At 46.2% G+C, this 23449-nt stretch overlaps 1 protein-coding gene across 3 annotated transcripts; it reads right to left on the minus strand.

The window, feature by feature from the left end:
* Nucleotides 1-3509: 3509 nt before the first annotated feature.
* KCNV1 (potassium voltage-gated channel modifier subfamily V member 1) lies at nt 3510-23449 on the minus strand. 3 transcript variants are annotated; one of them, XM_053250995.1, is made up of 5 exons: nt 23313-23449; nt 22650-22869; nt 19880-20392; nt 16356-16882; nt 3510-4335 (listed from the first exon to the last, which is right to left on the minus strand). In XM_053250995.1, exons 3-5 carry the CDS (start codon nt 20359-20361, stop codon nt 3824-3826), a joined length of 1521 nt encoding a protein of 506 aa, XP_053106970.1. In that variant the 5' UTR covers nt 20362-20392; nt 22650-22869; nt 23313-23449; the 3' UTR covers nt 3510-3823. The 3 variants fall into 3 exon arrangements, with proteins under 3 accessions (XP_053106970.1, XP_053106969.1, XP_053106971.1); XM_053250994.1 differs by having other exon boundaries at nt 22650-22909; XM_053250996.1 differs by having other exon boundaries at nt 19880-20472; nt 22650-22909.

A 23449-nucleotide genomic window follows, 5' to 3' on the forward strand; every position in this document is an offset into this window, starting at 1 on the left:
GCACGGTTCCTGGGAGCAGCAATACTGGCGTGGGAAGTAGTCAGCTTCTTCCATGTGAGATCTGACATCATCAGAGCAGCATGGAAAAGAGACATGACTTAGTGGTCCCCATGAAGCTGGAGTAAAGTTGGAAGAGAGGAAGATGTTGGAAAGAGGAAACTGGAGAAGACTTACAAGCAGATGTAGTGGTGTGCACGGAACCACGCCTCCTCGGTTCGGCATGGCATGGGGGGGGTGTTCTTTAAGGGGGGGGTGCACTTACCCCTTCTGCCGCTTTCCTGCCTATGGCACTTCTATTAAAAAAAAAACCTCTTGGGGTGGCAGCGTACCACCCTGCTGCCCCTGCCCCCCATTTCCAGCTGGAAGTGGCCAGAAGTCCCGCACACATGTGTGCACGTCACGGCCACCCGCCCATCTGTCATGCCTGTCTGCATGCACGCATGGCACTTCCAGCCACTTCCGGTTGAAAATAGGGGCAGGGGCGGCAGGGAGGTATGCTGCCGCCCCAAGAAGTGTTTTAAAAAAGGAGCACTGGCGGGGGGAAAGTGGCGGGAGGGGTAAGTGCACCCCCTGCCCTTAAATATGTGAAACAGATTGTAAGTCTCAAGGTCCTTATTTATTTACTGCCTTCCATAAAACTCATCCCAAGGTGGTTATGAGAACCTTATGAGAAAGTTAGTGTCTATTTTCTGAGCTACTAACTTAAAGTGGTTTCTGAAACAGCTTGAAAGAGTATCTTGGAATCTGGTGTGGATTACCCCTGCTAACTGAACCAAGAGCCACTTTTTAAAGTGGCAATTCTCTGCTATTTAGTAAAGGGAAGAGCAACTGTCCCTATTCAACCACAGCACAGCATCTCCCCCACCAAGAGTTGTTGCTGGTGTCTGTCATAGGTTTCTTTTTAGAACATGAGCCCTTTTAGGACAGGCAGCCATCTTTCTTTATTTTGTTCTGTATATAAGCCATTTAAGGACATAAGAACTGCCCTGCTGGATCAGGCCCAAGGCCCGTCTAGTCCAGCATCCTGTTTCACACAGTGGCCCACCAGCCTACAGGCAGGAGTTGAGGGCATGCCCTCTCTCCTGCTGCTACTCCCCTGCAACTGGTACTCAGAAGACCACTGAGTACTCAGAGGACCACTTTGAGAACATTTGTTTAAAAGTGGTATGTAAATATTTATTGTTAATTATTATTAATTATTATTATTATTATCTATATTATTAATTCTCCTGGGTGCACCTTAGAATGTACATCCGGGCACCCAGCTGACTGGCTGGGTGGTGGAGGTGTCAGGTTGGCTGAAGTGCACCCAGGAGGATTGGTCGCCGCCATCGCGGCGGGCCCACGGCGGAGGCCAGAGGCAGTGGCAGGCCCAGCTGTGGAGGCCAGGCGGCGGTGGGCCCGGCTGCAGAGTTGGGTGGGGTGGAAGAGGGAGGGCAAGAGAAAGGAGGGAGGGAGGGCAAGATAGTGGGGGCGGGAAGGAGTGGAGAAGAGTGCACAGATGCTCTGTGCGGGTTGGCTAGTTAGTATTAACATCAGATTGTGAAAGTTACTAGTTACTATTTTAGAACAGATCATGGAACATACATAGGAAAATAGGAAGCTGCCTTATACCGAGTCAGACCATTGGTCCATCTAGCCCAGCATTGTCTACACAGACTGGCAGCGGCTTCTCCAAGGTTGCAGGCAGGAATCTCACTCAGCCCTATCCTGGAGATGCTGCCAGGGAGGGAGCTTGGAACCTTCTGCCCAGAGCAGCCCCATCCTCTGAGGGGAATATCTTGCAGTGCTCACACACATCACCCATCCAAATGCAAACCAGAGCAGACTCTACTAAGCAGGGGCGTAACAAGGCTGGAGTGGGCCCAGAGACAAAATTTTAAAATGGGCCCCTCGCTGATACACACACACTTCACAATATATAGTGCACTCACACTCACATCCCCATTATGAATATGGTGGATATTTATATAGTTATATTTATAACTATATCATTATAAATATAAATATAACTATATTTATATAGTTATATAGTTAATTATATAGAAGAATAGGTCATTAATTCACATGGGGTTATGAAATCTCATGACTCCTCTCTGTCCCTTACAGATACATTTATACACATGCTACATGGAAGATGCTGAAAGGCATCATCTCATACTGCGCAGGAGATGGCAATGGTCAACCCCTCCTGTATTCTACCTAAGACAACCACAGGGCTCTGTAATCGCCAGGAGTCAACATCGACTCAACGGCACACTTTACCTTTACATGTCCAGAACTCAGAGTACTTAATACTCAGGAGATGGGATGCATGGTAATAACTTCCCGAACAAGTTGAAATGGGGGGAGGTTGTTAGGGGACGTTGTGAGATGATCTCTCAGAGCAGCTGCTGTATCCACAGCAATGGCTGTAGAATGATTTCAGATCAGGCTGTCAGCACTCCTCTTGTTTGAATCTGAAGGAGAGAATTGCACGCTTGTTTTCAGCTGCAAGAAAATGAAGAGCAACTGCTCCATTCCTTTGTACAGCCCAATCCTGAACACTTCTACTCAGAAGCAAGCCCCATTGAGTCCCACCAGTTGCTTCTAGTAAACGTACACAGGGTTGCAGCCATGCAGCCCCTGCCAGTGCTTGTTTACTCATAAGTAAGAAGTCCCTCTGGATAGAGGGCTTGTTGTTCCCCAAGTAAGTGTGATTGAACTAAGATTGTTCCTGGTCTCAGAGCAGCAGCAGGGAGAAAATACCTCCTTTCGCAGGAGCTACCCCCACAGACTTCCAACACTGGCCCCCAGACTTTCAGACACAGACTTTCAACACTGCTCCCCCCCTTCCCTTCCCTTCCCTTCCCTTCTGGCTGCTGCACACTCACCATCCAGCCAAGGCTGCATTTGGAGGGAGGGGAGGGGGACTGTCCTCACGGAAGGCTTCTTGCCAGCTTCTCTAGAAAACTCCACTCCCTCACTTTAATCCCATCCCTCCACCCTCGCCATGGGGAAGAGCGCTCCCGGCTCAGAGTTGCTTCTGCAGACAAGGACTTCGCTGCATGCATGCCGCCTTTGCTCCGAACTTGGGGTTGTCTTTTCCACGGCACCGAAGCTCTGTGGGTGTTGGGGAGTCATGTGACTTGCCTCTGGGGGGGCTCTTGAGGCGTGGGGGCCCCCCAGGCAGCCGCCTCCCCTTGCCTAATGGTAGTTACGCCCCTGCTACTAAGCAAAGGGGACAATTCATGCTTGCTACCACAAGACCAGCTTGCCTCCCATGGGCTGGTCTTGGAAAAGTGGGCTGGTGCAGACATACTGCAGAAACTCTTTGTATGGCAGAAAGGCTTTTCTCTTTCTTTTGCTACAAAAATGTAGTACAGAAGCCAACAGTCAATAGTAACCTCATAATGTATCTATTGAGATACATTATTTTCATGCTTTCGAAGCTATTCACAAGCTTTCCTCATTCTACTGAAAAATAAATTACCGAAACTCTTTAAAACTCAAAACACCACATCGTAACATTTTTGTTTAGCTAACATTTTATTTTTGCATATTTGAATGAGCTTAAAAGAGTGATAGCCAAATATCTGAACTATTGTCCTACTCAGAGAGACCCACCGTTTTGTTCCAAGGAAATGTCTAGTTTTGTAAGAGTTCACATCAGTGTACCCTGAGAGTTTTCTTTGAAGATGCCTTTGGACTATGCTAGCTGTCATATGTTCAGCAACTTTGAAGCAAATGTATTAGGAGAGAATATTGAAGGATTGTCACCCTTGAGTTCAACACCTATTGTCAAAGCTGTCAGTTCTTAGGCCTCCCTTTAAAAAGAAAAATATCAAAACCAAAACTCATCCCCACCACTGCTCCTTGTACTTGTTCTATCTCGGCCTTTTAGCCTCAACACATCCATGACACTTCGAGCATAAATGTCTCTTAAGTTAATGTTGCTGTTGGAGTCACTGCACATGTTCTTTGTGAGCTTCCTTAAAGCTTCGCGTTGGTGGAGAGCAGCTTCTTTGATCTTCAGTGTAAAGTAGCAGGCAGAGAAGCGGTCATTGATGATGGCTATCGGCAAAGCCAAGACCAGGATTCCTGATAGTATACACATAAATGCCACAATCTTGCCAATGGTTGTCTCTGGTCTAATGTCTCCATAGCCAACTGTTGTCATGGAAGTGGTAGCCCACCACCAAGCGGAGGGCACACTTGTGAACGTTGTGCCAGACACACTTTGCTCGACAAAATACTCCATGGTGGAAAAGATGGAGATGCCCACAGAGAGAAAAAGCAGTAGCATGCCAACCTCTTCATAGCATTGCGCAATGGTCATCCCAAGGGACCTCAAACCTGGAACACAGAAGAAGTTGTCAGTTGCTCAATTCCCTATTATTTGTTTACTTCTTGCATAAAGGAAGGGGGAGCTGGTCTTCTGGCAGTGAGCATGAATGCTCCCCTTTGCTAAGCAGGGTCTGCCTTGGTCTGCATTTTGTTGGTTGACTACATGCAAGTGCTATAAGATATTCCCCTAGGAGATGGGGCCGTAGCTCAGTGGAAGCTAAAGTCACAGGTTCACTTGCTGGCATCTCCAGACAGAGCTGGAAGAGACTCTTGCATGAAACCTTGGAGAAGCCACTGCCATTCAGTCTAGACAATTCTGAATTAGATGGACGAATTGGTCTGACTCGGTATAAGGCAGCTTCCTCTATGTTCCTATGTAAAAGGAGGGGATATTCATTCAGACTGACACCTGCCTATTAAACAAGATATCAACCCTATTTGACTGTGGCCTTGGAGGGTGCACCTGAGTATTCCAATCAACCAATTCAAACACTCTGTTGTGGAGCATTTCTAAGGAGAATTATCCATTTCCCTCCTCCCTGCTGAAGGTCTCCTTGGAAGGTTCACAACTTTCTTAGGCAGCTTATTCCTGTGCTTTACTACTTTTACCATTAAGGATTTCATTGTAATGAACAGTAGAAAGCTTTCTCGGTTGGCCTTAAAATGTTGTCGTGACTTAGCATGAGAACACAAAGCAAGGAGGCATGAGTTGAAAGGATTCAGAGAAGAGTTCATGCCTCTGCTTAAGAAGACCTCTTTCATACATAATAAAATGGGAGATAAATCAGGAACATATGGCGTTGCCTTGTACTGAGTCAGACAATTGGTCCTTCTAGGTGAGCTTTGTCCACACTGATTAGCAGCAGCATTTCAGGTGTTCAGACAGGGGTCTTTCCCAGCCCTACCTGGAAATGTCCTACCTGGAACTTGGGACCTTATGCATACTAAGTATGCACACTTTTAATGAGCTACAACTCCATCCTCAGGCAACTGTAAGCATCTCAGTGTACTGCTTCTAGGACTGTTGACTAGAGTTAAGGACCAAAAGTTATAACTCTAAAACTACCTTGGAAATGTAACAGATCTTGTCAACTCAACTCCTAAATTATATTCCCAGATTTGTAGAGATCTCAACCTTGATAGAATATGATAATTTTAGGTCTGGAGTACCAGTTTCAAAGGCTGTACATATAACTTCTTGGTTTTCAACTGACCTGCACCTGATAGCATTTCAAAAAGATTCTTAGTGGAAATGCTAGCACTTAATATATGCACAGATGTTATATTTTCTTTAAAAGAAGAAATCAGTCTTGTTTGATTTGAAGGGCCTACCTGGCCATCCCTATAGATATCCCTATGTATGTATATGTATATGTATATGTATGTATGAAGCACATGTTATATTTCTTCAGTCTTTCTCAAAATTATAAAACAATTCCCAGTCTTAACATTCTCCTGATTTATCTCATGCAATACTTCACAAGAAAAGAGGGCACATTTAGCAAAAAAGAAGCAAAGAAGTACTGAGACCTAGAATATGGGATCTCACTTAATGAAAAAGGCTTGGAGAAATGCAGAACACAAATTTTCAACATTCCTAAAAGCCATTCCTGCCATATGAATGGCTGAACCTAAAAAAACAGATGCGATATCCTTGGCAATTGGGAGTTAACCAGAGTTCAGTAAAGTAGAACAGTTTCTTCCCATGTCTTGAAAGCAGTACTTCTGTATAACCCATATTAGCATTTGCCCTTTTAAAGCAGCCTCACGCGATTGGCTCCTACTTAGTTTGTTGGCTCTTGAGCAGTCTGTGTTCTATTAAAGTCCTTAGTGCTGTCGCTTACCCAGTAAATTTCCCCATTTTGCATGTGATGACTCTTTCCTGTGTGTAATACATGACATTTGTCTCCTAGATCTCAGTCCCAAACACATTTGAAATAACGAATGTTAGTGGTGGATGCTGGAAGTGTGCAGGATTGTAGCCTTAGCAGTGGACAGCAACAACATTCTAACCCAGAATGACCCAGGAATAGGAAGGTTATTTGGCTTTTTGTAATTGTTAGCAGAGATGCAATGATGCAACATCACAGTGAAAGATAGGGCTAGATGAAGATTATGAGAGGCATGCCCCCATCTCTGGTAATGATCCAGTGAGTTGTGAGAAGGGGCAGTGCGGGAATTATATTCTATGGATTCCAGTACCAAACCTTCTCTCCAGACAGCTATGGCCTTGTGGAGCCCAAGCATTCTTGATGCATATTTATCACTGAGTGGGCTGATCCAGATGAAACTTTGTCTGCCAGCCAAACCACACACAATGAGGGTGAGTGCATGCCATGAGTGCACATATCTAATGGCGCATTACCGCATAGGCAGTATAGACAGCAGCCTACGGCGGCAAATCTTGGTGGGCGGCATCTTGGAGGGAAACCTAATTCTTTTTTCTGCATGTGCATGTGCAGAGGCCCAAAATTTATTTGTGAGCAAGCCGGGCTTGAGTGTGGAGCTGTTTCGCTGCCATCCTCCAGTGCCTGACCTCACCTCTTGTGATGGTTTAGGAGGCAGGTGGAGCCGCCACCACTACACATTGGCATTTCTAATGGTAAAAAACAGAATTAAGTTTCCCTCCCCGCCCAGCCTCCTTACTCTTGTCCCTAGGGCAGCAAAAAGATTAATCCGCCCCTGCACATATCCATTCCTCCCTCCCAGCATGCTTTTTCCTAGTCATGTGGCAAGGTGGGGAAACGGTATCTGAACCACTCCTCTATACTCACTATTTGCAGCATACATTGAGGAGTGGTCCAGATGAACTGTTTCCCCCCTGAGACCAGGGGACAATGCTGGGAGGGGGAAAGGACATGCGCACATGCATTCTTATTGCCTGTGGTTGGACAGGTGAACAAAGTATCATCCACACTGTCCCAGCGACAGTCACTATCAAGCAGTTATGAGCATGGGTGAATTTGCCATCACAGATCCAAAACCACAGACAGAATTTCATAAGCTGGTACCTTAAAGAGAACACTTTTCAATGGAGTAAAGTCACACATTCACTGAGAGAGAAACCTCCATGTGTACAATTCGCCCTGATTTTAATACTTTTAGGCAACTAATAAACATTCCTCAACATTTTTTCTCCAAATACACAGGAAAATACTGCCCTGGGCCAAATTGGGAGGGGTGGTATAAAAATTCAATCAATCAATCAATCAATCAATCAATCAATCAATCAATCAAAAGAGGAGTAAATTCTTATTATTTCCACTGCCCTATTCAAGAACAGCATGGATATGCAGGGAAGATTTCCTTGGTGGCTACCACACTATTCTCACTAGAGACCTGCCAAAGCCCAAGAATTTTTCAGAAGTGTAGCAAGGCTTTGAGGCTTAAATTAAATTAGTGACAGTTGCGTCACTAATTTAATGGGAAATTCCTTATTTTTAATGTATCGTTCTCTCCTGCCTTGTAGTTGTTCTACAAAAACCACCAGCTCTAGTTTCAAAAAGAGCTAAAGATATAGTCTACCTCATGGCTGTACAACTTTGGCCCTCCTGCAGACATTGGCCTACAGTTCCCATAATCCCTGACTATTGGCCACTGTGGCTGGGAAGGATGGGAGTTGTGGTCCAAAAACAGCTGGAGGGCCAAAGTTGTGCAGCCCTGGTCTACCTTAGGGGGGTATGCTATTAACAGTGTGGCAGAACACAGCGAAATGCATCAAAGTGGCATTTCCTGTCGATATGTCTATATATTGCAACCTTACTGCAATAAAGGTAAAGGCGGGCGGAGTGGCACTCCCTATATGTGGTGATGGTCTCATGGAGAAGCACCTATAACTGGCGGCATGGGCAGTCACATTTTTTGTATGCTAATTATAGTGCTTTTCAGAACAACCATCCTAGGTCTACTGTGGGCTTGCAAATAGCCATTTGTTATCCAAGGTGAGTAAAAAAACGGTCTCCAAGCAATTGAAAGCAGAAGCTGGGCAACTGTTGGTTCTTTTGTCCAGGCTTGCCACAGGGTTGAAGGGACTCTCAGCAAGGTGACGAGCTCCTTCCTATTTAGGAGCCCCCCCCAACCCCCCACATCACCACCACCTGCCTTCACTGTGGTGGACGTCATGGGCTTCTTTCATTCTTGGAGGGTCAACAGAATTTAAAACAACCTAATTTTGTCTTTCATGTTTCAAATGACCAAATGCAGGTATGTCCAGACAGATGGGCTAGTAAAAACAGCTTCGTTTGCTGGGCTGTAGACTTATTTAGGCAATGGTATTCTAAACTGATATAGGGTTCAATGTCTCATGTCTCCAATCCACCTAACAGAAAAATCCTGCAGTTATAACCAGCATGTCTTTCTAAATTCTTGTACTAAATAACATTTTGGTTAGAGCTATAATATTGATTGATTGATTGATTGATTAAACAAACACAAAATGTTATTAAGTACAAGAATTCTAGAAATACAGGGTGCTATTGCTGCTGGATTTTTCTGTCTGGTGGATTGCTGGCCAACAGCCCAGGGTGATTAGTTGATGTTTCATTAATGAAAGCCAATTATTAGTCTCTTGCTAGTGGGAATCTCTCTGTGTTTTTGAATGAAATACCCACCAGGGTTTGAAGAACACCCCTCCAGCTGAGAAGATGGGCAAGTGGTGGCTGGTGTGGGTGCCGCCAGGTGGGTGGCCCCTTTAAGTGAAAATTAGTAGGTGCTTACCTCCTGAACCACCACACCTGTTAAGCTCTCCTCAGCAGCAGCACATTGCCCAGCATCTGCTGCAGCGGAGGATCAGCTCCACCACTCAGCTGGCCTCTAATGCGTGGAGGCCATTTGCTAACCACAGAAATAGCCTCCACCAGCTGTGTGGCGGAGCTGGTCTTCTGCCGCCGTGGGTACTGGATGGCACGCTGTTGCTGGAGAGAGCTTTCAGGTGTGGTGGGTGGGGGCATCAGCACCTTCTAATTTGCACTTAAAGGGGCCTCCTGCCACCCACCTCCATCAGTAGCACCTCCACCAGCCACTACAGGGTGGGGGTATATAGGCACACAAGAAAAAAGGCAGTTTATAATTGGAATGGGCTTAAGGAGAGAATGTTAGGGGGAACTTAGGAGAATGTTATGAGACGGGGTTTCTTAACCTTGGGCCCCCAGATGTTGTTGGACTACAACTCCCATGATCCCCAGATATGGCCTTTGTGGCTGAGGATGATAGGAGTTGTAGTCCAAAACCATCTGGGGGCCCAAGGTTAAGAAATGCTGTTATGAGATATAGTCTTGGGAGCTGCCTATATTGCTCTCTGGCTTATTTATTTATTTATTTATTATTATTATTTATTGATTGAATTTATATACTGCCTAGTATAAAAGTCTCTAGGCTGTGTACAGAATTAAAACGTATGTTAGTTATTACCTATCCTTCCTGGGTGCGTTCAGTGCATGAAGGTCAGGTCAGGTGCCTCCTCATGAGTAGAGAGTGGGGTGCAGCAGGGAAGAGGGGTGGGGGCAGCAGCCACAGTTTGGGTATGTGTGAATCTGTAGGCTGGTGGGATCCAAGTAGAATCCCAACTTGGATGCACCACTGTTTTGAGATCGTTCTCTTCAAAGAATGGACTCAGCTGTCAAATCAGTCGAAGTTGATAGAAAGTGCTCCTGGCCATAGCCTCCACTTGAGATAGTAAGGTGAGGCCTGGATCCAAGAGCACTCTCAAGCTGCGTAACTGTTCCTTCTGGGGGAGTGTAACCCAATCAGCACAGGAAGATCTAACTCACCCCACATTTAAAATTCATAAAAAGATAAACATTATAGATTAAAAACACATTAAAAACATTAAAATTATAGGAGTGCCTCTGGTCTGTTTGTAATTCTAAGTACAGGCGGCCCTCATTACCCATGGTTTCAACAACCATGGTTTCGGGAATCTACAGAAGGGTCTTAGAGACCTGGTTTCTTTATCCATGGTATAGAAATAGGCTAAAATTCACCTATTCATGGATTTGAGTGGCTGGAAATGACCCGGAAAAGACTTCCAATGTCATTTCTGGCTGCCATTTTACAATGCAGAGCCATTTTGTGGAAAATCGGAGGATTTGAGGTTGCAGGGGGGCATTGCTGGAGACCTGGAGAGCAAGGTACATTACTTTATTTCTGCCTCCTCACTGCTTTTTAAGCCCTTCTTAGTGTAGGAACCTAGCCCCTGTATTCCCATGGGGTAAGGTTTAGTTATTCGTGGTTTCCGTATTCGTGCCTAAAGGAGAATACGGAACCCCTGAGAAAAACAAGGGCCACCTTCCCCAGTTCTTCCTCAACCAAAACAAACTAAACTTGGAAGGGCTGCCCCTGGAAGTTTTCACTACTCAGGAAAGTGCAAAGGGGATAAGAATCCATGACTTCATTTCCACCAATTGAAAACTATGCTATGCCTTTCTGGTTTGATCGTTTCATGCATGTATTGAACGTGGCATTATTAATTTTCCCACTGTGCAAAATAGCGGTGGTTCATGCAGCATCTTCTTACCCAGCAGGCAAATGCAAGAAGCATTTTATACGACTAGTAATAAAAAGAGGCTATCTGGGAGCACCTGAGCCTTGAGACTGACAAGCAAACTGTCAGACAACCAAACTGCTAATTAAGCAGCCCAAGAGCGATGAAAGGTGAGTGGGAGTGTGCAGAAGGCGTCAATACCATGAAAGCTTAATTAATCACTTAGAGCTCGGTATCACCCAAAATGCAGATGCACTGCTGAGCCTGTTCCTGGCCTATACCACTTCAGACTGCTCATATGACAGTGTACCTCCATGCCTAAATAATAAAAGCTAGCTGATCCAGCACAGAGCATCTGCACCCTAGTTCATCCTGTCTCTCCCCCTCACCTTCATTTCATCTTCAGCCCCAGTCCATTCTCCCCCACACTTCAGCCCCAGTCTGTTTCCCCCACTCCCTTCAGCCCCAGTCCATTCTCCCCCTCCCAATCCGCTTTCTCTCACCGCCCTCTGGCAGCGCTTTGTGCTTTCCCTCACTGCCCACCTTCTGGTGTTTTCCCTCCCTGCCTGCCGGGCTGCCACTTTCCCTCCCCACCCACTTGCCAGCCAGCTGGCCTGGCCGCCTCTTTCCCTCCCCGCCTTCCAGCCGTCCTGGTCACTGCCTGCCCGCACCACTATCCAGCAACTGCTTGCGAACTCTCGCGAGAGCTACCACACATGGGATTAGCGACGGGTATGCCTAAGAGATAGATATACATATGTAGATGAAATGGAAATCCCTGCACATGGCAGCTAGGTGGGTTCTAGACATGCTGGTTTTCCAAGTGCAGGAGCCTTTTTTGTGGAATGAAGGAACAGTGAGCCCTGATCTGCAGGGATACAATGGAGCTGCAGCGGTTTACTACCTTATCTCTTGTTTGTGATAACTAAGCCTTAGACCAGGCTTATAATAGCTCTCCAAATCTTGGGGTGATGGGAGTTGTAGTTCAACATCTGGAGGGCCACATGTTGCCTACCCAACTCTAGTTAGAATATCACAAAGATGTACATGATCATGTGATCTCTCCAGGATATCCCAGAGACCCAAGCTGGCTGCCGAATTTGGACGAACTGAAGTTTTCGAACTACGTACAAAGGCAGCCCTACATAGAGCACACTGCAGTAGTCCAACCTGGAGGTTACCACCGTGGTCAAGACATTCTCCTCAAGGAATGAGTGTTGTTGTTGAATCCAGCTGGTAAAATGCACTCCTGGCCACAGCCTTAACCTGAGGCACCAGGGAGAGACCCGGGTCCAAGTGCAAGTGAGCAATTAAGCTTATTAGTTCTCACCAGAACTTCTTGTTGGGAGATGGTATGGCTTATTTCTGAGCTAACCCAACAAGAGTAATGTGGGGGAAGGACTGGCCAATCACTAGTGGTAATACAATCATTCACACATACAAGAAGCGCATGTGCTTGTACGTCTGTTTCAACACATGAGGTGACATTTATAGGAACAAACAGTCACAGAAATATTATAAAAGATGTTTCCCTCTGCAGTGGCATTTTCTTGTACAAACTGGTTACTGGAGCTCAAGCCAGACTCTTTATTGGGCCATCTCCAGTTTCCATGGTGAAGAAGTGGGAACTCCTTCCGCCACTCATCTAATGCAACATTATCCAGGAGCTCCACACACAAGCCCCCACATGTGCAAGTCTAGCTGACATAATTTTCTTTTGCAGGGAATGACACTAATTAGATATCAACAAATACAGACCTGGCCTCCACATGGAGTGCCCATTTCACACATTAGAAGACGTTCAGGTTGGAGGGAATAGGACACACCTACTCTCTACCACGGGAATTAGATCACTGCTTGTAAGCGCCCCGTCAACACTTTGGCTGCAGCATTCTGCACTGGCTGATGTTTCTGCAAGAGCGGCCATTTCAGGACACAAGGTGAGGCCGTTGCCTCAGGCAGCAGATTACTGGGGGCACCAGCGGGGAGCAAGTGGCCCTATCCAACCCCAGTACAGATCCCTCCAATGGCTGTTGCTGGTGTTTCTTTTTAGACCGTGAGCCTTTGGGAACATGGAACTATCTTTTTATTCTACATACACCACATTGAAAGCTTTTGTTGAAAAGCGGTATTAAAACAACAGTAATGCCAACAACAGTAATCTGAAGAGGCCTTCAGTTTTCCCATTCCCAGTCGCAGCGACTACAGAACCGTATGTGGCCAGAACTGACTAGAGGGTGAACGCTGCCATTAGCCTCACTGACTGAAGAAGGCAGCAGGAAATTTTTTTGAATGTGTCCGAGATGCTCTATCAAGACTGAGGCCTGTGCAGAATTCTACATTTAAAAGCCCCCAAAGCAACATGAATCAACAGAGCTACCGTTGTAACACCTGGCTGACTTGCTGGTATGCAGCTACAGCAAGTATGTAGACTCAAGCCATCATGCAACTGCACTCTTCAGACAAGAGTTTTGTTTGGGGTAGGATGATAGGAAGGCGGGTCCTGTTTGGTGCACAATGGGTCTTTTCATTCATTGTAGGGGTGTGCATTTTGGAATTTTCTTGTTTTGATTTGTATCCGAATCAAAACATCCCTGTTTTGTTTTGTACCCAAATTTTCTGAATCAAAATCAGCCCTGTTTTGTTTTGTAGCCAAATTTTCCGAATCTGAATCGATTTGGATTTTTAAAAAGGGTCCCAGGGCAAAAAGAGTGGGTGGTGGTGGTAGTGTCCAATGGGTGGAAGCTACCACCCAAATTTCAAAGGAATTAGGCAAAGGGCTGATTTTTTTGGTGAATTTTTTTAACTTTACACATCTTTAAGAATTTTCCCATAGGGAATAATGGGGATTCCAGCAAATGTATCACTTCAAATCAAGGGGAAAGGGATGACCCAGAGCAGAGTGTGGTGGGTGGTAGTGCCCAATGGGGGCAAGGAAACTTCCAGAATTATTTCAAAGGAATTGGGCAAAGGGCTGCTCTTTTGTGATTTGTTGAAGTTTACGTGTCTTTAAGATTTCTCCCATGGGGAATAATGGAGGTTTCAGCAGCCCCATAATTCCACTTGGGGGGCACTGGGGTTGCCCAGAGCGAGGGGTTGTGTAGTGCACATAGGGTGCCAACCACCCCCACACCCACAAGCCTGTGGGGTACTGGGTTTTGTTGTTTCTGAGGTGTTCATTGTAGATTCTCTGGTAGCATATGAGATTTTCAGTGAAAAACAAGAATCCACTCTCATATGCTACCAGAGAATCTACACTCAGAACACCACAGAAACAGCAGAACCCAGCACCCCATGGCTTAGCAACCCTTCCCCTGGCCAATGTGGGGTCAGTAAAGAGTGGCAAGAAGCAAAAGAGCCAATGGGGAACAAGGAGGGAATTGTCAGCAGGTCAGTCCATGATTTAGGTCACTGATCAGAAGGCTGGAAGGGTGGGAAATTCAAAGATGTCAAACAGAAAATGGAGACTGACTCAGAGATCACCACAAAATGGAGGTCCGAAACAACAAAACGTTTTGTAGCCGAAACAGGGACGTTTTGTTTTTTATACAAAACTTTTGGATCTGGAAAATGGGTGTTTTGTTTTGTCTACAAAACACCTGAAACAGGCTGTTTTGGGTAAAAAACGTTTTGTATCCGAAACGTTTCGCACATCCCTAATTCATTGTTATCCCTACACTTTTAGAATCACCCTGACTAGCTAGCTAGGAATAATAATGAAAAGGATGCCTTTAAAGATGGCTAGGAAACTTCAACTGGCAGAGACTATGTTCGGGTTTAGATGTAGCACAGAACCGTGGGTCCAATGGTTTGCAGAGTTTGGACATGCCGCTTCGGAAACTGGAGGGAAAGGGACGTGCAGCATCCTATTTCATTTGAACTCAGCCTTTACTGAGAGCCAGGGCACTATACACTGACCTATGAAATGAGCAGTCTGTAGTTTGAATCTCAGCTCTGCTGTGTACTAGGTGGCATGAGGCAACATATAGCTGCAATATGGGCATAATAATACTTGCCTTATAGGGCTGTTGTAAGGACTGCAACATAAGAATATATGCAAAGTGCTATATAAATGCTAAGGGTTAATGGAGCCACCAGAAGGCTGGTTGGAGCCAGGCAATTTGCATGTATGACCCATAGATTGTACAGTCCCAACTAATGGTTATGTTTCTGGGATCCACTGAAAGTACTGACTATGATTACCTATAAGTGTGGGACCAGATACCTTAAGGACTGCCTGTGCCCACATGAGTCTAACTGAGCATTAAGATCTTCATCTCAGGCCCTGTTGTCTAGCTGCTACCTACTCAGATGTGGTTAATGGATACCAGGGCTTTTTCAGTGCTGCTGCTGCTGCTGCATCTGTGGCATTCCCTCTTCAAGCTGGCATGACAAGTCGGTAATCTGCTGGCTTTTAGGTGGGCTTTAAAAACATGTTCATTTAACCTGGTCTTTATTTGACAGAGCATTTATTTCACTTGGTTTTATGGGACACCATGCCTTCTGTCTGATCTTAATTCTGGATTTGGAGATTTTTTGGTAATGGTTCTTTTTAATCTCCTTACCAAGACATTTGCACCCAAGAGGCGATATATACATGCAGTTGGAAGCAGACCCCCATTTGCAAAATTGACTGCAAACTGGCTTGCCAAAGAAGACCCTATCTTAATCTAGCAGGTGCTTAAGGGCACAGGAGGGACTACTTTGACCACAGGTTGCTGTAGGATCATGCCATTCTTCATCTGCTCCAGCATGAACGTATAAAGCTGCCTCATACCAAGTCGGACCTTTAGTCCATCTGGTCTGTACTGGCAGCAGCTCTCTAGTGTTTCAGACAGGAATCTTTGTCAACCCTACCTGGCATCTGCCAGGGATTGAATGTGGGACCTTCTGCAGCCAGAGCATGTGTTCTATCACTGAGCTATGGGGCCATCCCCAAGAAAAAGGTACAGACACAAGATGTCTCTGGACAGGGCTTATCCCATGCTCAACCCCCAAGGCCATCTGTGTGCTCTCCATCCTACCACTCAAATCCCAGCAACACCCAGGGAACATAGATGCACATCCCAATCACCTAGGCAACTAGGCTAACCAGGTCCCATTCCCTAATAGCTGACAGCCATGCTGGAGAACATTTCATTGTATCAGTAACTAGGTGCCGGCCCTCCTGCTTGCTGCCATGCCATGGCTTATCTTGGCTCCTTCTGGCAGCACTGGATTCAGTTCTGTGCCATCTGCTTACTTATGAGGAGTGCCTGCCTGAGCCACCATGAATGGGGGAACTCCATTCTCATCAGCAGCCTGCTTTCCCCTGGGGAAATTCCCCCCACCCCTCTGGCTGAGTTGTGCCTACTTGTTTTGGAGAGGATGTCGAGGGAGTGGCAAGCTCCATAGAGAGTTAGGCAACCACACATTTAGACTGGCTTAAAGTCCAACAAATTTTGAGGACGCTTCCCCACTTGCATTGATTTTGATTTAAGTTTGCTAAATCCTGCTTCCCTGAGTAGAACGGCGAAAGTGGATCAGCTCCAACACTATATGGATTTACCTGTTGAATGCCTGCCCAGCTTTAACATGCGCAGGGCCCTCAGCAGCCTCAACACCTGAACGATACGACCCATGTTTTCCAGCTCCTGAGAGCTCTCTCTGCCACGCAAGCTCTCCACCAGCAGGGTGATGTAGAAGGGCAAAATGGCCAGCAGGTCTATGATGTTCGCTACATTCCTCATGAAGCGGCACCGATTCAGTGCACACAGGAAGCGCAGGGCAAACTCTCCTGTAAACCAGGCAATGCACACATACTCCAGGATGTCTAGTAGGTGCGAAGGCAGCCAGCTCAGTTCCACTGAGATCAGGGCCATGTTGGCAATAGAGATGACGACAAAGGCCATGGAGATGGTGCCAAAAGTCCTGGCAGCAATGGAAGACCCAGGTTTATCCAGCACTTCCCAGAGCTTCTGCCTGATGCCAGGGCACAGGCTCCCAGAGAAGTCCTCTTCCTCCACTTGGGCATCCAGTTCTTCAGCATCTTTTTTAATATCCAAGGTCTCACTCAGTTCCTTACGTCTGAAGTACCTGTGCAGGATAACCAGCCACAAATTATGACATTATTATTGTAGTCAACATGTGCAACAATAGGGTTGTACAGTCAAAGGGCAGAAGTCTGGCCAGCTTCAGTATGAATAGGATTACTCCTAAGTCAAGACATTTAAAGACTGCTAGCTGATCCGGTGCAGAGCATCTGTGCCCCTAGTTCGCTGCCGCTGCTTTCTCCCCCCCCCACTTTTTTTGCCTGCCTGCTGCCTTCTTCTACCCCCACCTTCCCACCGCAGCCTTCTTCTTCTTCCCCACTCCCCACCCCCATCTTCTTCTTTTGCGCCTGCTGCTGACACCGTTTTCTGGCTGCCTGCCAGCCAGCTTTGCCCACTCACCTGCCACCTGGTCGCAGCTGCTCAGCCGGTCACAGCCACCTGCCTGTCTGCTGGTCAAGGCCTCCTACCCGCCACCATTTTCTGTGGCCAGCAGCCACCACCACAATTTTCTTCCACCTGTCCCATGGCTATCCAACAGCTCTCTGAACCCTCGCGAGAGCTGCCATGCATGGAATTAGCCACGGGTATGCCTTAGAGAACTAAATATATAGGAACGTAGGAAGCTGCCATATACTGAGTCAGACCATTGGTCTATCTAGCTCAGTATTGTCTTCACAGACTGGCAGCAGCTTCTCCAAGGTTGCAGGCAGGAATCTCTCTCAGCCCTATCTTGGAGATGCCAGGGACGACACTTGGAACCTTCTACTCTTCCCAGAGCGGTTCCATCCCCTGAAGGGAATATCTTACAGTGCTCACACTTGTAGTCTCCCATTCACATGCAACCAGGGCAGACCCTGCTTAGCTATGGGGACAAGTCATGCTTGCTACCACAAGACCAGCTCTTCCTCTCCTGATTGCTATATGCTTTAAATATGCTGCCTTAAGACAGCCTTACATATGGAAATGCAGGGCATATGCACTGACTCCATGAGTGTGGAAAGCCCGTAAACACGGCTAGCAAATGTACAGAGCCTCTGTGATTCCTTAGGATGGAATCACCGCTGTAGCAATGCTGTTCTCATTGGGAGGAATGGGAGCAGCATCGCTATAGCAGGATGCAATCCTTAGGAGCCATGGAGGCTTTGCACTAGCAGAGTCAATGGGCTTTCCAAACTCATGGAGCCAGTGTGTATGTGCTCCACTCTTCCAGGGGTGGCACACTGTGGAGTGTGTAAGGCAGTGTATTTAAAGTGTATAGCAACAGTCTTTAAATATCATGGCTTAGGAATAATCCTATTCATACAGAAGTTGTTAAATGCTATGCAGAGCTGAAGTGCTTCTATCATCAAGAATCTAGCCCAGCTAGGAAGCACAGTGGAGGTCCGTATTCGGGAACAGATTTCTCCAACGACACCCAAAGTTTGCCTAAGTTATCTAAAAAAACCTCACCCTGACCTTTTCCACTAATAACTATTGCAATGCGCTATATGTGGGGCTGCCTTTGTACCCAGTTTGGAAACTTCAGTTAGTTCAAAATGCGGCAGCCAGATTGATCTCTGGGGCAACCCGGAGAGACCATATTATGCCTGTCTTGAAACAGTTACACTGGCTGGCAATGTTTCCAGGCAAAATACAAAATGCTGGTTATTACCTTTAAGGCCCTGAACAGCTTAGGTCTGAGTTATCTTAGAGAGCGCCTTCTTCTGCATGATCCCCACTGCATGTTAAGGTCATCTGAGGAGGTCTGTCTCCAGTTACCACCGGTTCATCTGGTGGCGACTCAGAGGTGGACCTTCTCTGTAGCTGCTCCTGGGCTATGGAATGCACTCCTGGCAGAAATCCGCAATTTGAGTTCATTACTGTCTTTCAGGAGAGCCCTTAAAACCTACCTGTTTGGCCTGGCCTTCCAGGGTTTTTAAACTACTGTTAACTGTTTTAAATTGTTTTAAATGGTTGCCTGGTTTTCCAGGGTTTTTAGCTGTTTAAACGTTTAATTGGTTTATTCTGTTTTTATAGTTTTGATTTTAATTGTTAACTGGTTTTAGTTGTTTTTATCCTGTTGTAAACCACCCTGAGCCATTTTGGAAGGGCGGTATATAAATCGAATAAACTAACTAACTAACTAACAACCTAAATTATAGTGACCAACTTGGGAGAATTGCCCTTTCAGATTTGTCTCCTCTCAAAAGCTGCCCTCCCCACTTGCCTTTCAAACAACGTGCAGCCACTACCGATTTAAGCCACCTGGTCAACCTCCAAAGCAGCTGCATTACACTAACGTGTTTTTGCCTATCCTCTCCTTTTCTAACTAACCTATTCCTCTGATTTGTGGTTCCTCATTTCACTTAACTCCCTGCCTGTCTCAGGGACCCTCCCCATGTAGTGTTGCCACACTTGCAACTAGCTTAATGTCATGAAGACTCGCTAGGAGTTGCACCTCCCAAAACTCTACGGTTACACCTTTCATTTCAATGGTTAGTACTGAATGCGTTGCTTTTCTGTGTTCATATTCATGCAAGCAAGGCTAGTCTCGGATTTCCCATGTTAATGATTTGATTTATCTGTATTACAATTTGATATCTATGCGACTGATTCCCCCAATGTGGTTGTGTATTCCAATTGCTATTCAATAAATGTTGCATATTTTGCATAAGAAGATTGTGGTCCCCATTTGAACTGTTCCCACATTTGCACTCAGGCTAGTTCTTGCTATAAAGTTCTCACAGCATGCACATGTCTTGCCCTGTGCGTGATAAGCAGGAGTCTCTCCCAGCCCTACCTGGAGATGCCAGAGATTGAACCCGGGACTTCTGCCTGCAAAACAGATGCTCTGACACTGAGCGATGGCCCTGTTCCTCAACTACTGCTATGGTTCTTACTCCTGATGTTGCCTTGTCCATGCAGTAGGAGTTCAAGTCAATGCCACACAACCACGACCACCCGTGTCTATCCCTATTATCTATGCCCACCCCTCTATAGCCACCTGAACATCTCCAAGCCACCCTATGTGATTTCTGCTCACAGACAAATGATTGCCCACCTGTCTCTGCAGCAGGAGTCAATGCTCAGCTCATCCAGCCCCCAGTACTGGATCTCCTGAAGAAAGGAAAGTGCACACAGTTGATCCATGACATGCAGCCGGCCGGTCTGGTAATAATTGTGGATGTAGTGAAATGCCTGAGAACTCCGATCAAAGAAATACTCATTCTCCACCAAGTTGGCATCATCGCAGAGATCCAGGAGACTGGAAGTGACATCCCGGGCAGCTGAGACCACCACCGCCAGTTTGCCAAGGCGAGTGTCTGGGTAGCAGCACAGCTTCTGCTGGGACAGCACAAAGCGGGCACCTCCCACATTGATGGTGATACGGTCCAAGGATGGAGCCACCTTCTGCAGCAACACTTGCGGCTCCTCCTCGCTACAGAAGACACTAGACGCCAGAGAACCCAAGGATGTGCTCTCTCCCAGCTCCTCTCCAGACACCCCAGAGGAAAGGGACATGCAGCAAGGGGGAGACTTCATTCTTCAGCTGCCCAAAGTAGCCTTCTTTCTCCTACAGAAAAGGACACAGGAAGATTGGAGAGCCCGTTCATCATGCAAGAGGCTCGACCAGTCCCTCTGATTCCGAGCATCCTTACAGGAAAGAAGAAAGCATTTGAATGGCCTCAAATATTCTTCAGACAACAGCCTAGAGATGCACCCATTCATCATTTCACTGTACAAGCACAGGAAGGAGAGAGTGGCACAGATTTCAGGATCACGAGAGCTGCAGCTTTCCAATGAAATGCTAACCCCTAAGATATTGAAATAGGTCTTAGAGGAGATGCAGAAATAGGATGTGCAGTACCCAGTCTGTGGCGCCTGAATGGTCTGTATAGCTTTGTTCATCCTCCGTGGCTAGCAAAAGCAGCTAGCCACAAACTGAAAGCTTTGAAGACTTATTGAGCAGAAAAGTGGGATAGAAATAGCTTAAAATCCCTTTTCAAAACCCACCTTTCCTTGAAGACTTTGGCACAACCCTTAGTTATCATACCCGACTGCAATGAAGCCTAAGCACATGGACATGAAATAATTGCATATTCTTCCCCTATCTGTTCCTACTTCCCTCCTCCTCCTCCTCCTCTGTTGAGTTCCTTGAGTCTATTTATAGCTTGTCAACACATCAGGGCAGTGACCCATCTGGTATAAAGCACCATATACATTGAAATCTTCATCATCATCATCATTATCATCATGATATAGAATCCATGTTTTCTTAGCACACAATCTGAATTTTTTTCCATTTGGCACAGAACTCTACCGTACCAGATAGGAAGTCATTTTCTTACGATTGAATTTACAACATGAAAAACAACAATCTGTTTTCCCCCACAAACCATTTTAACAAGAAGTCTGATAACACTGCAGCTATGTTGATTGCTATTGAGGAGCTCTTACTGGTCATTTTAAGTGACATTATTGAGTCTATGGCTTCAGAAAGATTTCCTTCTTTCTCAGATGCTTGCTTCAGTCTTTTCTGGCTTTAAGCTCTCTACCTCTGCCCCCATTTCCTGCCTTTCTATTAAGGGACCCCAAGATTATATGCCTAGAGTTAGCCCAGGGAAGATCAGGCTGAGAATGGATATTCATGGATTTGAACCAGGCTCTTCCTTACCAGACGCCACTTATCCACTGCACCACAGTGGTTCTGATAATGCTCAGTATCATGATGCCCAAGTTAAAAACTGAGGGAATTGCTTGGTGGCTGCTAACTAAGAACAATTTTCATTCTGTTCTTTCCGATTAATATAACACCTGATGTAATTACTGTGGATGTGCTTCACTCAAAGCACAACTACTGGAAGAAGTTTACTAATGGTGACATTTAGGAATAACCATCCACCAAAGCTAAGCTATTAAGTCCTGGTCCCTTATGTTGCTTAACAATTCCATGTAATAAGACAATAGCTCAGAATTACTGGTTCTACTTCTGCATAATTAGGACAATGGCATTAGCTATCAGTCTAGCTGTGAGCTTGTTAATGTTCCTCCTAGTCCCAGGAGCCTATTTAGTGAGCGGGCAGCTTCCTTTTCAACATAATTCAGCATTTAATTGTTACACCTCTGACAATCAACAAGAATATCCATCTACATTAATGACATCTTTAAAACTGGGCTTATTTATTTTAATTAGTCTTGTTTTAGAGTGAATCCTATTCTCTTTTGGGTTTTTTTGTTTTCATCTGTCCAGTACCTCAATGCAACATCAATACTGTTCAGTAAATATCTTTAATCAACATATCCTTTAATCATATATCAACAGTAAAACAAAGCAAGGGGCAAAGTTGGACAGAAACGATGAACTACTTAAAAATCAATCAACGATCTTAGAGTCTGTGAGCAGAGGACCAGAGGTTCACACAACTGTGAAACAGTTTTCAGGACAATCCATTACAGGTGTACTACTCAGCAGTAGCTCCCACCGAGTTCAGTGCGATTCACTCCCAAGCAAGTATGCACAGAATTGCAGCCTGAGCATCTCTTTCCTGAAGCGCGCCATGTAAATCAGCACCGATCCACTGAATGGGATTACAGGACGAATCACAAAAGCAAGTCGCAAAGTTGCTTTAAATATACTTTTAACAAAGCATTATTTATGCTAGAGACTGTGAGGAACGTTCCAGGTTTGAAAGACAACGCTTGAAGAACAAAGACGCCAATAATCCCTCTATTTTCCCAAAGCATCAGCTCTGCTGGAAAAAAGAGACCCAATATTTGACGTACAGATTCGAATCAAGGCGCAAAGAACAAACCGCGCCCTCCTTCCTTACCTGTCGTCCTACCTGCCGCTCCTGGGACATCTGGGCTGTTACAGGAGTTGCAGCCTGTCCCTGGCAGGCTCTTTCCTCCAAGACGGAAGAACCACGCTTATTGCAAGAGCGCTCGGTCCCCTTCCCTCTTCCTCCTCCTCAGCCCACGCGCGCTGACTCTACCCGCATCTCCAGCTCTCAACTTCTGGGGGGACCTCACTTCAATCGGGCGGCGTCTCTCCTAGTCACGTGAGCAGGCAGGCGAGCAAATCAGGCTGCAGCTTTTGCAATTGAATAGAAAGCAAGAAGAATAGAGGGGCGGGGAGGCGTGAAACCAGTTCTATTTGGAGACTGAAGTCAGATTTTATTTTTTATTTTTTGGCAAAAGCTTGTGGAACTTGGGGACCAGCCAGCCAGCCACTCCTCCTCCTCTTTGCCCCCTAGTAGTCACCCCGTTCTTCCTGCTCCACTGCCAAGAGCATATAGGAGCAGAGGAAGCTGTTGTATACCAAGCCTGACCACCGGTCCATCCATCTAGCTCAGTATTGCCTACATTTAGGAATGTGCACGGATCGGTTCGGAGGCCATTCTAAAGGCCTCCAGACCGGTCCGGTCACGGGGTGGTTTTGGTTCGGGTGGGGAGTTTGGGGGGTTCCATCAAGGGCGGGGGGGGGCTTTACTTACCCCTCCCGCGCTTTCCACACACTGCAGCTGTAATTATTCTAATAATCGCTCGTCCGTTGGCGGCTCCTCCGATGGCTCCTCCAGTTAAAAAAATGGCCGCCCCCTTGTAGTCCCGGCCCCCTGCTGCTGCCGCCCCC

The sequence above is a fragment of the Hemicordylus capensis genome, chromosome 4, assembly GCF_027244095.1.
Source record: "Hemicordylus capensis ecotype Gifberg chromosome 4, rHemCap1.1.pri, whole genome shotgun sequence".
Lineage (NCBI taxonomy): Eukaryota > Metazoa > Chordata > Lepidosauria > Squamata > Cordylidae > Hemicordylus > Hemicordylus capensis.

Bases quoted from the DNA above. Each gene is read 5' to 3' on its own strand.
- KCNV1 (XM_053250995.1), bottom strand. From the start codon at position 20,361: ATGAAGTCTCCCCCTTGCTGCATGTCCCTTTCCTCTGGGGTGTCTGGA. The intron at 16,883-19,879 runs GTGGGCAATCAT...TATCCTGCACAG, and splicing joins GACTCCTGCTGCAGAGACAG to GTACTTCAGACGTAAGGAAC. The intron at 4,336-16,355 runs GTAAATCCATAT...TCTGTGTTCCAG, and splicing joins GCTGGGCAGGCATTCAACAG to GTTTGAGGTCCCTTGGGATG.